This window comes from Eublepharis macularius, chromosome 13 (genome assembly GCF_028583425.1).
Source record: "Eublepharis macularius isolate TG4126 chromosome 13, MPM_Emac_v1.0, whole genome shotgun sequence".
NCBI lineage: Eukaryota > Metazoa > Chordata > Lepidosauria > Squamata > Eublepharidae > Eublepharis > Eublepharis macularius.
Window position 1 is genome coordinate 59,321,868 of NC_072802.1, and position 12,333 is coordinate 59,334,200.

The following is a 12,333-nucleotide window of genomic DNA, read 5'->3' on the forward strand; positions in this document are numbered from 1 at the left end:
TCCCCCTCAAAATGAGCCCTGTGTGTGTAAAAACCAACATGTGTAGACCCAGATCATGCAGTCAGTTCCTGAACTGTATCTAGGATATCCAAGGAACTGTCCTTGGAACTGTCCTATGTATAATTGTGTGTACATCCTCTTCTAACATTTCACCCAGGCATCAATTTCCAGTATGCCTGTGTGATCCCACTCTTCCAGCACGCTTAGAGAGTTTGGGGAAGAGTATTGGCGAAACTGGATCAAATGTGTTCAGGGCTTGTTATCCCAGAACAACTAATCAAAGGTCTTAGCTGCTGCAAACAAAATGGAGCATTTGTTTATTAGAGACATGTCTTAGTAGATATGTTTTATTTTACCAGTCATGGGTCACGGGATGAGATATACTCCAGCCATAGTGCTGGGCATCTTTGAGAGAGCTCCCCAAAAGGGCTGCGTGGTGCATAAGCTTTTTAGGAATGCAGCCAACGTTCACACAGGTACCGCCAAGTCCCCATTTGGTTCCTATAGAAAAAAAATACAAAACAGAAATTCATCCATCCATCCACCAACACAGCGTGTTTCGAAAACCCATTTAAAAGTTCCTTTGCTCAGGCTGTGGAATCCACAACAAAACAGTGAGCAATATCTGACATGTCGCACACTGTTGCCAATATGCAACGATGGCCTACGTTTGATGATCAAAATTGAGGGGACACAAGAATAAAAGATGGCTCCCACAGGAAATGAAATAAACGGCATAAAACTTCAGCAGCAAGACTGCCATCCAATGGGTTGGACCCAGACTACGTTTTCCAAAGGCAGCATGAAACATTTCTCCCTCCCCCCTCCCACTTCAGCTCACTGATCTCCACGAAATGCTGCTCCTGGGGGGTAGGGGATCTAGAAGAATGACCCGGGGCGGGGAGGGGGGAGTAGTCTGCAGCTGCAAGAGTAAGTTACCGGAAATAGCCAGTTTAGTCTGGATCCAAGCCAATGCATATAACTGCAGCCCTCTTTAGCATGACAAACTGGCTTGGGATGGAATGATTGAGAGCACAGAAACAGCAGTGGAGAGAATCTTAATTTTTAGCCATTGGCATTTGGATGACTTCATACCTTTTGGAGTAGGATCCACATAGTCTAACACAGCCACCTTCTTTCCAAACTGAGCAGCTACAAAAATAAAAAGGCCATAAATATAGTTAAGGGTAAAATATCATTTTAGCTGATAGAGTGAGCAACCGGCCCAAGGTTGGTTACTCAAATGAGTCTCATAGATGAGCAGGGATTTGAACACGGGAATTCCCTATCCTAGTCCAATGCTCTAACCACTGTACAACACTGGTCCTTGCTGCATAGAGAGTGACGGAAGATTTCCTGGTTTGAGATGCCTACCAAATAGGAAACTGGAGTTTCTCTCCCGCTAGCTGGGATTCTAAGCCATGTCTCAATCCTCATTCAGAATCCAAGTTACTGGGAAAGAAATAAAACGGCGGTGTTCTGAAGCACCACTCCAAATGAGAGACAGATTGAACCAAGAAGTCTTTGATCTTAGCACAGCATGCAAGAAGAGAAGGGGTGGGGAAGGGAGGGAAAGAGACCAACTATAAACCAGGTTTGTGCTTTTAAGGAATAAATTTGGGTTTGTTTATGACATCTGCAGACCCAGCAGGTTCCCTCACCAAGCACAGCAAACAGAAGGGGTGTGCGTCTGTGTTATAGCAACCCTAGGAAGAAACAGCAAGGAATGTGCTAGCTTAGCCCAGCAGTTTTATAGACTCCAGCTTCATCACCCACGCTGATATCGCTGGCCTGTTTGGACTAGCACCAATGTCAGCACAGTGACCCAGAGTCCGTGTGGATCGTGGGCGTCAGGCGTGTTGTCACTTGCAAAACCCAGCATCCGGAAGGACTTGTTAGAGATAGCTACGTGCAAGGAGAGATGTTGTTAGGATATTCTTTGGCAACTACATTGGCTTTTTAAAAACCGAAATCGTTTTGCTTTTACAAAATATGTCATGCACTAGCCAGCAAGTGGCCGAATGATTCAGAAGAGGGCTCACATGCCAGCTTAACCCACAGAGCTGTCCTGGCATTGCAAACAGGGTCAGGCATTGCAAGAGCATCACTGGATATATTAAGCCATTCTAGCGGAGACAGAGCACATCTGGATCCTCACCAGGCCAACTGCAAAGACAAGTTTCTAGACCTTGCAGCCTATACCAAAAATAACCCAAAATTAATTTTTAACTGCTGCCATGATTAAGAAACATACAAACACTGGGAAAATAAAGTTACAGACCGATTTGTCATGAATTAGGATTTCCCACCTCCTTACCTAAGGAACAGCATTTAATGATATAACAACAACAACAACAACAACAATAAATACTGAGAGATCTCTGTCTTTTGGTGCTACACCTCTGAAGATGCCAGCCACAGCTGCTGGCGAAACATCAGGAACTACAATGCCAAGACCACGGCAATACAGCCCGGAAAACCCCCAACAACCAACAACAATAAACTTTCGATTTATATACCTCCCTTCAGGATTACTTAACACCAACTCAGAGCAGTTTACAAAGTATGTTATTATTATCCTCACAACAATCACCCTGTGAGGTGGGGCTGAGAGAGCTCTGAGAGAGCTGTGACTGACCCAAGGTTACCCAGCTGGCTTCAAACAGAGGAGTGGGGAATCAAACCCGGCTCTCCAGATTAGAGTCCCGCGCTCTTAACCACTACACCAAACTGGCTCTCCAGTACTTTGCTAAAGAGTGAAACAGATTTCTTTACCCCTTAGCTAAAGATGACACAATGACTGTGCTACTTTCTGATATGAGCACATGCAATAAATTGGTGTGGTGGAGAATGCCCTCAAGTCATAGCTGACTTACAGTGACCCTGGTGGGGTTTACGAAGCAAGAGACTAACAGAGATGGTTTGCTATTGCCTGCCTCTGCAACCCTGGTCTTTGATGGAGGTCTCCCATTCAATTACTAACCAAGGCTGACCCTGCTTAGCTACCGAGATCTGATGAGATCAGGCTTACCAGGGCTATCCAGGTCAGGGTTGCAATAAATTGAATTAGGGCTAAAATAGATGTAGCAGAGTCAGCCTGGAGTGATGGTTAGAACGCTGGACTAGGATCCAAGAGACGTGGGTTCGGTGAAGTTTGCTGGGGGCCCTTGGGGGTAGCCAGCTTAACCTGATGCACAGAGTTATTGCAAAGATAAAACAGAGGAGGAAGAATTATGGATGCTACCTGTACTCCTCGGAGGAGGGCTGCAATAAAAAATGTATTACACCAACAGAAAGATCTGTAAATATGTATATAAAAGGTAGTCTTTGGTATTTTTCCTTTCCTTTCTCCCACTGAAGCTCCACGAGACAATTCCCTTGAGCAGCAGAAATAATTATGACCAAGGATGAAAGGACTGGAAAAGATTTGGCTACTGATAAAGTAATTTTGGGATCTTTGTCACAAAATAAAAAGGATGATGCATCAGTAACAAAATTCAAGGGGACAAGCTAAAAGAGGAGTAATAAAAGAACTCTTAAGAACTTCAAAGAACGGACACTCAAAGAGAATATGAAAAGAAGTATCAATTCTACCTAGACGGCAGGGAGAGAGGCAATCCGAATACCGAATATTCAAAAATCTGCCCTGGTAAACCTGAGAAGGGTTAGCATTAAGCCTAGCCAGGCAAAAAGTCCTTGCGTAGCGAGTGGTAGTCAAATAAATAGAAATGGTTGCACTCAGTTCTGCCCTCTCTCCCTCCTGATCTCACAGCATTCTGTTGATCTAAAGATTTTTCTCCCAGCCTGGCTCCAATTCTGGAAGTGAGCCGGAATGGAAGAAAAACAAAAAGGGAGGAAAAGCGATGGAGGTTTAACTCTCCTTGCCCACATGTCCCATCTTTTTAAAAAATAGATACAAAATCCCATGTTTTAGATGATGGTGGTGGAGGAGAGTGCCAGCAAGTCATAGCCGACTCCTCGTAGGGTTTTCAAGGCAAAAGACTAACAGACGGGGTTTGCCATTGCCTGGCTCTGCAACCCATCCAATTACTAACCAAGGTCGACTCTGCTATTTCTGAGATCTAATGAGATCAGACTTGCCTGGGCTATCCAGATGAGGACACATTTTAGATGGGAATGGCTAAATTTGTTACTGTCCATCCATCTGGTTGTTCCTATTCACAGGAACCACCAACCTACCTGGTTCACAGGAACCAACAACTGACCATAACTGTCTACAAGCCCTGCCCTATCCCAACTCCACCATGGAGGCTTGCTGGGTATCTTTCAGCCTCACCTTCCTCACAGGGTTGTCGTTGTGAGCAAACGGAGGAGGGCAGAACCATGTTCTTAGCCCACTTTGGATCCCTGTTGAGGAGAAAAGTAGGATCTAAATAAATGCAATCCAAACCTTCTTTGGCACAAGCAAGGCCACCGGATCCTCCTCCAACGACTAGAAGATCGTATTCGTTCTTCCCTAGAAGGGGGAAAAAGAGCATTACAAAAAAGGCAGTGAAAGATGGCGAGGGGATCTAAACATATCACATTAGTACGAATTTAGGCAGATTGTGAGAAGAAGGGCAGGAAGGGATGAGCTGGTGCTGGGCTCTCATGACCCTTTCATATATGCCCAGGGTAACGCCAATCACCACTTTGGGGCCAGGAAGGAATTTTCCTCCAGGCCAGATTGCCCTCTGGGCATAGAGCAGCGGTCACTGGGAGAGTGGGGAGGAGGGTAGCTGTAAATTTCCTGCATTGTGCAGGGGGGTTGGACTAGATGACCCTCAGGGGTTCCTTCCAGCTTTAAGTTTCTCTGTGTTTGAACACAAGGTAACCACACTAATCCAACTAGCTCAGCAGGCCTCAAACAGTAGCTCTCTTTCCCCAATACCTGCTAATGGAAAGCCTTTAACTGGAAATGCCAGCGAACTGGGGTGTTATTAAATAGCATTATCTTAGGGACTAGCGACATTTAGCACATCAAAGCATGGAACCCTTTTCCAGTGTCTTGGAATTTATACTGCCTAAATGGCAGGGGGTGGATAGAGGGGCTTAACCGCCGCCCCCACCTGCCATTTTCCCTGCTCTAAACCGCACACAACAGCTTCCTCCCCAGCGGCTTTTGCGAGTATCTTCAACCCCTGCAGGTGGAAAGCTAACAAGGAAGGAGTGGCGTTTGGAGCTGCTCTTTTTTAAAATCATAATCTACTCCTTCCAAAATGGTATTGGTTATTTGGAAAAAGAACCAGTCTCTATGCAACTGCTGATCAAATATGCCCGTGACAGGATGCTTTACATTTCATTTTAGCTTCATCTCATAACTGGTATCTTAAATCCATTATGCATGTCAAAAGTAAGCCCATCATTTAAAGGCTGGGAGAGAGCTGTAATTTTGATTGCCTAATAACGATGTCGAGCTGCTGCTTTCAGGGTTTCGGTTCCAGAGTTTCTTTTGTATTCTAATCTCTCTAAATGATACCATGTGATTTAATAACTTGCAAGCAACCATAGACATTTATTTTAAATGTAAAGGCAGGGAATAAATCTTTTATAGAAATAAATGTTTTAAAGGTCCCATCCCTATCAACTCCGTTTTCCTTCCCCAAGTTTCTTGCGGAAGACATTTTCCCCCACTGTGCCACTAGAAAGCTTTTTAAAAATCACTATAGAGCAATAATGTTATGATGATTTATTGTCATGATCTACTAGTTCCTTTGGATTCCCAGTTTCATTAAAAAAAAGAGAGAGAAAGTCTCTGGCCCTTTTTGTTACAAAAATATAAGGGGAACAATGCAGGCTGCAAAACATCTGGAATGTCCAACCAATCAAGTGGACACTCTGTTGCTGCAAATGCTTCCGCACTCACAGTAGCAATGTGAGCAACATGGAGAATCGTCACCGTGCAGATGGAACTGAGGAACAATCTCTGCTTTGTTGCTATGCTGCTCAATGACAGTCTGAACAGTATGATATGTAAGTCACATGGATATTTATCTGTAACAAGGTCATTGCAGTTAATAAGACCGTTGCGACAGCAGAGAACGTTATCTCTACATTTACTAGACACCCTAAGCAGAAACATACCAGAAAGCAACATGAAAATTCCAATAATTAAGAGCAAAGAGATCTAATAACCCAAGCCAAATTTAAAAAACAAGAACAAAACAGGCACTGAGTGACGGGATCTAGAACTTCTAAACTGAGCATTAGGAGAAAGTCTTCATAACAGAACAGAAAAACTTTATTAAAATTGTGTGCGTGTAAAGTGCCATCAAGTTGCAGCTGACGTACAGCAACTGCACAGGGTTTTCAACTGCCATTGCCCACCTCTGCATAGCAACCCTGAACTTCCTTGGGGGTCTGCCATCCAAGTACTAACCAGGGCCGACCCTGCTTAGTTTCTGAGATCTGAGGAGATTGGGCTAGCTTGGGCTATCCAGATCAGGACTACTGTTATGCATTCCTGAAAGCTGCTATGAGCTTCCAGGAGAAATGCATGGAGAAAAATACTTTCATAGAATCATAGCGTTGGAAAGGACATCGAGGGTCACTTAGTCCAACCCCCTGCACAATGCAGGAAATTCACACGTACTTTATTAAGTAGTAAATAAATATATTCACAACTACTTTATTAAGTACTTTATTAAACCACTTTTAATAAACAAGAGCCTGCTATGTTTGCCCATTCTTGCATCCCAGGCAATGGAGCCTGGGCATTCTGTACAGGCATTCTGTACAAAAACAGCTTTGCAGCCTGCATACAAAGCAAAAGGCCAGGAAATCCTTTTGGGGAAAATATTTTTGTACTTATGTTTTGGTCATCAAATTATCTGCCAAACCAGGGGAATTATATAAAGACCAGTAACGGGTTTGCGTTTTGCCTGTTATAACTTGCAAAAGTACTGAAAGGATTGACCACACAACGCAGGGAGAGTTTTTCTGACTAGTAGAGAAGCGGGTAGAATCTGCCTTGCCCTTCCCTTCTCCTCCACATACCACTCACAAGGCAAAGATAACCTTCTGTGCCAGACAGCTGAAATTTCTTTCCTTTCTTCTTCCAAGGGAGATAGGGGAACGGAAAGTCTCTGTGACTCCACATTCTGCTTCTTGCCAGGAAGTAAGAAGATCAGGGCTTTTTTTCAGCTGGAACGTGGGGGAACGGAGTTCTGGCACCTCTTGAAAATGGTCACATGGCTGGTGGCCCCGCCCCTTGATCTCCAGACAGAGGGGAGTTTAGATTGCCCTCTGCGCCGCTCAGCGCAGCGCACCATTTTCTCTGAGGGCAACCCACTGAGTTCCACCACCTCTTTTCCCAGAAAAAAAGCCCTGAAGAAGATTCAACTCAGCTTGAACATTCTTAAATTATGAGCTGAGACAGTGTGGTGACAGAGAAATAATTAGGGTGCACACCACTGAGAAGCTCCAGCACAGCTCTCATTGATTTCAATGGGCCTTACGCAAGACAATGTCTCTTGCAGCCCGACTGAGCAGATGTTGACTCAGAAGCAAGCCCTGTTATGTTCAGTGAGGCTTAGCATCAAGTCCGTGAGGCGTAGGTGCACCAGCTCTGTACAGGAGTGAGCTATTAGAGAAGCGAGATGTAGGGGAATAGCAGCAACAAACACGTTGGGAATGATATGTTTAATAAGTAGCATCAGGTAGGTAGTTTCAGGAGCTATTGATCTAAATCCTGCTGTTTTAATAAACAGATTTATTTACTTCATTTATATGCTGCCTTTCTCCCCAACTGGGACCCAAACTGGCTTACATTGATCTCCTTTATCCTCACAACAACCCTTTGAGGGAGATGAGTAGGGTTGCCAAGTCCTCTTACCCTTGGAGGGCGGGGGGAGAACCCAGTGTTTACCTTCTCTGTGCTCCTCACATGCTCCTCCCATGCCTGCATGATGATGTCACTTCTGGGAAGTGATGTCATCAAGAAGGTATGGGAGCACACGCGCGCTTCTCAGTGGGCCGATTTGGGTCCCAAATTCGTCCCGCCTGGGGCCAAAATCAGCCTGCTGAGAAGCGCACATGTGCTCTTGGGGTGGTGCAATGACGTCACTCTCAGGGGAGACGTTACTGTGCCGCCCCAGGAGCACACCCAGGAGGCCCATTCCCCTGCGTTTCCCACCCCCCACCTCTCGCCAGATAGGTGAGTGGTGATGGGGAGCAGAGAGTGGGAGCAGGGGATCCTCTGCCCCCACCGGGGGACTGGGGATCCCTAGAGATTAGGCTTCCTTGACAGAGTTGGGATTCAAACCTGGGTCTCCCGGATCCGAGTCCTCGATTACACCATACAGAGAACAATATCGAGTAAACTCATGTATACTACATACCCACAATAACATAGGGCAGACTCGGAACAAGCACTCTCTTGGTCAGCCAGGACCAAGGACCTAAGCAAGAAAGCTTGTCAACACTGGTTGCTTTTGGTCAACGGAACAGGTACAAGTTGGGGTCCCATAATTATACAATTCCCTACAAAGCTCAACAGTTTGACACTATTGATCTTCATGGCTTCCTTCTCACCAAACTGCCTTCATCTGGCATTGCTGCCCAACTGTCTGGACTACTGAAGTTTCAAACTAGGAAACCTGTTCCTCTAGTCCTCAACCTGCAAGCTACAACACTGGAAGGGAAGGTATAATCACCCTTTTCTTTCCCTGCAGTACCTGGGAAAGGAAATGGGATTGGGGAATGCACCCTATCCTGGAGCCCTCGCCCCACCCACTAATTCTAGCACAATCCAAGACACTATGAATTGTATGGAGCTCTGTCCCCTTCACAGCTTAAAGTTTCTCAGGGTTTGTGTGAAAATAATTAGAGGAAATGCTGGTCCTCCAACCTTAACTGAACCTGAAACTAATCAGAGCCCTTTAAAGTTTATAAAATTACGGCGGGGGGGGACGGGGACTAAGGTCAATGGATGTGGACTGCATGGCATTCATCGCCCAACCTTAATCTTCCTCCCCCAGATATAAGAGAAACATTTACCTTGTTTTGCAGGTGGCTCAATTTTCCGCATTGAGCAGGGGATTAGACTATTAGATTACTTCCACCCCTGGCCCGCACCTCTGGATATGCAGCTTACCTATTCCTCTGGCAGTGGCTGTTTCTAGGCAGGAACTACCTACCGACCAGAAGCCCCACCAGATAAGAGCCTACCCATTTTCCTGAGACATCGGGCAGGTGCCACATTGAGCAACAATGCTCAGAAGAGCCACAGGTGGCGTGTTAAAGGTGGTTCCTGAGCCACTGAGTATCACCACTGGCTAGATTTAAGAGCCAGTGTGTTATAGTAGTTTGAGTGTTGGAGTAAGATTTGGAAGACCCAGGTTTGAATCCCCATTCTACTGTAGGAGCTTGTTGGGTGACTATGTAAGCCACTTTGGGTCCCTATAGGGGAGAAAGGTGGGCTATAGGTAAACAAACAAACAAGGCCTCTTTTGACTCTAAAACTTCCGCAGTCCTATTGACACAAGACCTGTTGGAAGAGGAGGATCCAGCACTGTCCCTTTCCTTGGGTTTCAGAGGGGGACAAACCAAAGAGTTAGAAAGACAGAGAGCTCAGGGCACTCTGTTTACTGCTCTGACTATCTTTTCATATGTAGATTGCTATTCTCAGGATTTCCTCCTCCTGACTTCCTCCCTCTCGCCACTTCTCTTCCTGGCTTTGTTCCAGACATCATCTCTCTCCTTGTCCTTCCTCCATCTTGGAAGCATGGATGCAGGACTTGTCTTAGCATCCATGCCCATCCTTAGACTAGATAGGTAGTTAGGATCTGTGTCTCCTCCTTTCCTATCAGAGTATGGAGTTCCTACAATATATAACTCTTATTTCCTTTCTAAATATAAGCAAGTGCATGCTTTGTTATTTTCTCTCCTGCCCATGCACCAGCCAGCAGAACCAGCTCACAACCACCTATAATCACGCGTCCTCTGCTAAATGATACTCTGCTAATGGCCCAAACATGAAATCCTTTATTTAGGTTTTTGGGGCCAACATGCGATTTATTTATCATCAAGTTTACTTTTGGAAAAGAGTAACATATGGGGCATGCAGGCAGATTAGTAAAAAAACGATGCAGGATGGGAGTTTATGGACATTTGCAACAGATTTGGTCAGATGAGAAACGTTCATGCATTTTTGAGCATGGTTTCTGACAAATATCATTTTGCAGTTAAAATTTTCTTTCTGTATAAATGACAGCAAGCTGTCAACCGAAATCAATTATTTATTTTTACATATCCATAGTTCCACAATTTTTACAGTCATATTTTTGCCCGTTTTTTTTAAATTCTACTGTAAATCTATCTAATGACTGACGGATTAAGGAAACAATTCTAGGCACACTTTCTTAGGAACAAGCTCCACTGACTGAACTATTTGCTTTGAAGTAATCAGCCATAGGACTGATTATAAAACACTGAAGTGACAGGAACAGGGTTATTTATTAAATATTGTGCTACAGCATCTGATATAAGAGCCACCCATCATTTTATATTTCCTTTTTAGTTCAGATAAACCAACTTTTGGCTCCAGACAGGAGATAATAATGGGTTTCTTACAAAAGCAAATCTGCCATGTTCTGTGATAACAGAACAATCTTAAAATTCAATTTTTGTGGTATCGAGAAAGGCCAAAGAAATGTACACTGCATATTTTAGTCAATCGGCAATGTGTGTGAACGTTAAACAAATAAAAATTGTTGAGAGATGGCCCAATTTTAAGACTCTGTGGGGTTTAGGGGGGAGGTACCAAGAAGCCATTTGATTGCCAAAGTAAAGAGCAAAAGAGAGCGGAGAGGAAAACTGAAGGCAGCTTAAACAGGGCCGGCTCCATGTGACAAACAAGCTCTTCTATCGTGATAACTTGCCAAGGTAAGTCAGAGGCCCGCTTTTGGGTCCTTTGGGTAAAATATTAGACAACTCTCAGTCAGCAGAAATTTCAGGCTCAACATCCCTTCTGCCTCAGCATGGACTTACTTGGAGCCATGGTCTGTTTTAATAATAATAGTAATTGTGTTTATACACCGCTCTTCTAGACGGATTAGAGCAATAAAGGAAACAATAGTAACGTGCCTTTGAGCACATGCAGAGTTCCTGACCCCTGACTGCCTGCTGGTAAGATCTAGGCTTCAAGCGGCAATCTGATGCACAGGCACAAGAGAGTAAGCCCCGCAGAACATATAGCCGCTTGCTCCTGAATAACCACGCAGAGGGTTGGGGCATCAATTGGGTTGCCAGCTCCAAGTTGGGAAATTCCTGGAGGGGTGCCGCCTGGGAAGGGCAGAGTGTGGGACGGAGAGGGACCTCAGTGGAGTCCCCGCTCCAGAACAGCCATGTTGTCCAGTGAGACTGTGGCCTGGAGATCAGATACAATTCTGGGAGATCTCTAGCCACCACCTGGAGGTTGGCAGCCCTCCCCAAAGAGCCGTAAGCCATTGAGAGGCGTTCCCACGCAAAGCCTTCCTCTCCTTTCCCAGGAGGCATTTTTCCACTAGGTATTGCTCTTGTGAATTTTACACCTGCAGCAACCCAACTGATATGCCGTGATGGAGGAAGCCTCACCTGTTGAATGTCCTCCTAACATGCTCCTGCCATCCAGTGCAGTCTCTGCTTAGAACTCAATGGGCTTAGACTGGAGCAATTCTGTTTAGGATTGCACTGAGAACCACTAAGCAGGAACCGTGTCCACCCCCCTCCCCGCTGCCAAGAGCTGCGCGCGGCCGCGGAGACCCTCGTACCTGACAGGGCCCGTGCCGTACAGCGGAGCCGAGGCTCACATCGGAAACGCGGTCGCAGCCGCCACCACAGCGCCGCCATGTTGTACGGCACGGCTGGTGACGCCGCCGAGGACCCCTAAGAGGCGGCCGCAGTGGCTTTTCTTTTCCGCCCGGCGCTCGCTCAGGGCTGACTAAGTGAGTGCCTGAGGGACGCGCCCGCCCAAACAGACAGCCCTCCTCCTCCCTCAGTGGGAAGAGCCGCGAGTGGAGAGGATGGCGCTGCCCCAGTGGAGGAAGATGGGGAATGAGTAAGTGAGGAGGGACTGAAAGTTGAATACACCATCCTTGGGGAGGGCACAGCAAGCTGTTCAAGAAAGGAGATGGGAGGATAGGCAAGAATCCAACAGGCGTGATCTTGGCAGGCAAGAATACTGGGAAGGCTGTGGCTCAGTGATAGAAGATCTGCTGTGCAGGCAGAAGGTTCTAGGGTCAGCCCATGGCACCTCCACTTACAAAAAAGATCATCTGTCTTGGTAGGGCTGTTTGGATTTTGACAGGCAGGAATCCAACAGGTGCAACCTTGGCAGGCAGGGATCCTGTGGAA

General features: G+C 45.8%; 2 protein-coding genes across 3 annotated transcripts in view; one reads left to right on the forward strand and one right to left on the reverse strand.

Annotated features, from left to right (window-relative positions):
- Positions 1 to 11,840, reverse strand: part of TXNRD2 (thioredoxin reductase 2) — a 69,772-nt gene extending 57,932 nt beyond the window's left edge. The window contains exons 1-4 of the mRNA XM_054995989.1: positions 11,751 to 11,840; positions 4,412 to 4,477; positions 1,096 to 1,152; positions 357 to 501 (exon numbers count right to left, since the gene is read on the reverse strand). Coding sequence (XP_054851964.1) covers positions 357 to 501; positions 1,096 to 1,152; positions 4,412 to 4,477; positions 11,751 to 11,829 — 347 coding nt within the window. The 5' untranslated portion in view covers positions 11,830 to 11,840. The remainder of the gene's footprint in view (positions 1 to 356; positions 502 to 1,095; positions 1,153 to 4,411; positions 4,478 to 11,750) is intronic.
- Positions 10,865 to 12,333, forward strand: part of COMT (catechol-O-methyltransferase) — a 45,590-nt gene continuing 44,121 nt past the window's right edge. The window contains exon 1 of one of the 2 annotated variants that reach the window (XM_054995995.1): positions 10,865 to 10,884. The gene's annotated coding sequence lies outside the window, so the exon portion shown is untranslated. Of the gene's footprint in view, positions 10,885 to 11,952; positions 12,038 to 12,333 lie in introns of those variants that run through there. The other variant, XM_054995991.1, reaches the window with a different exon arrangement.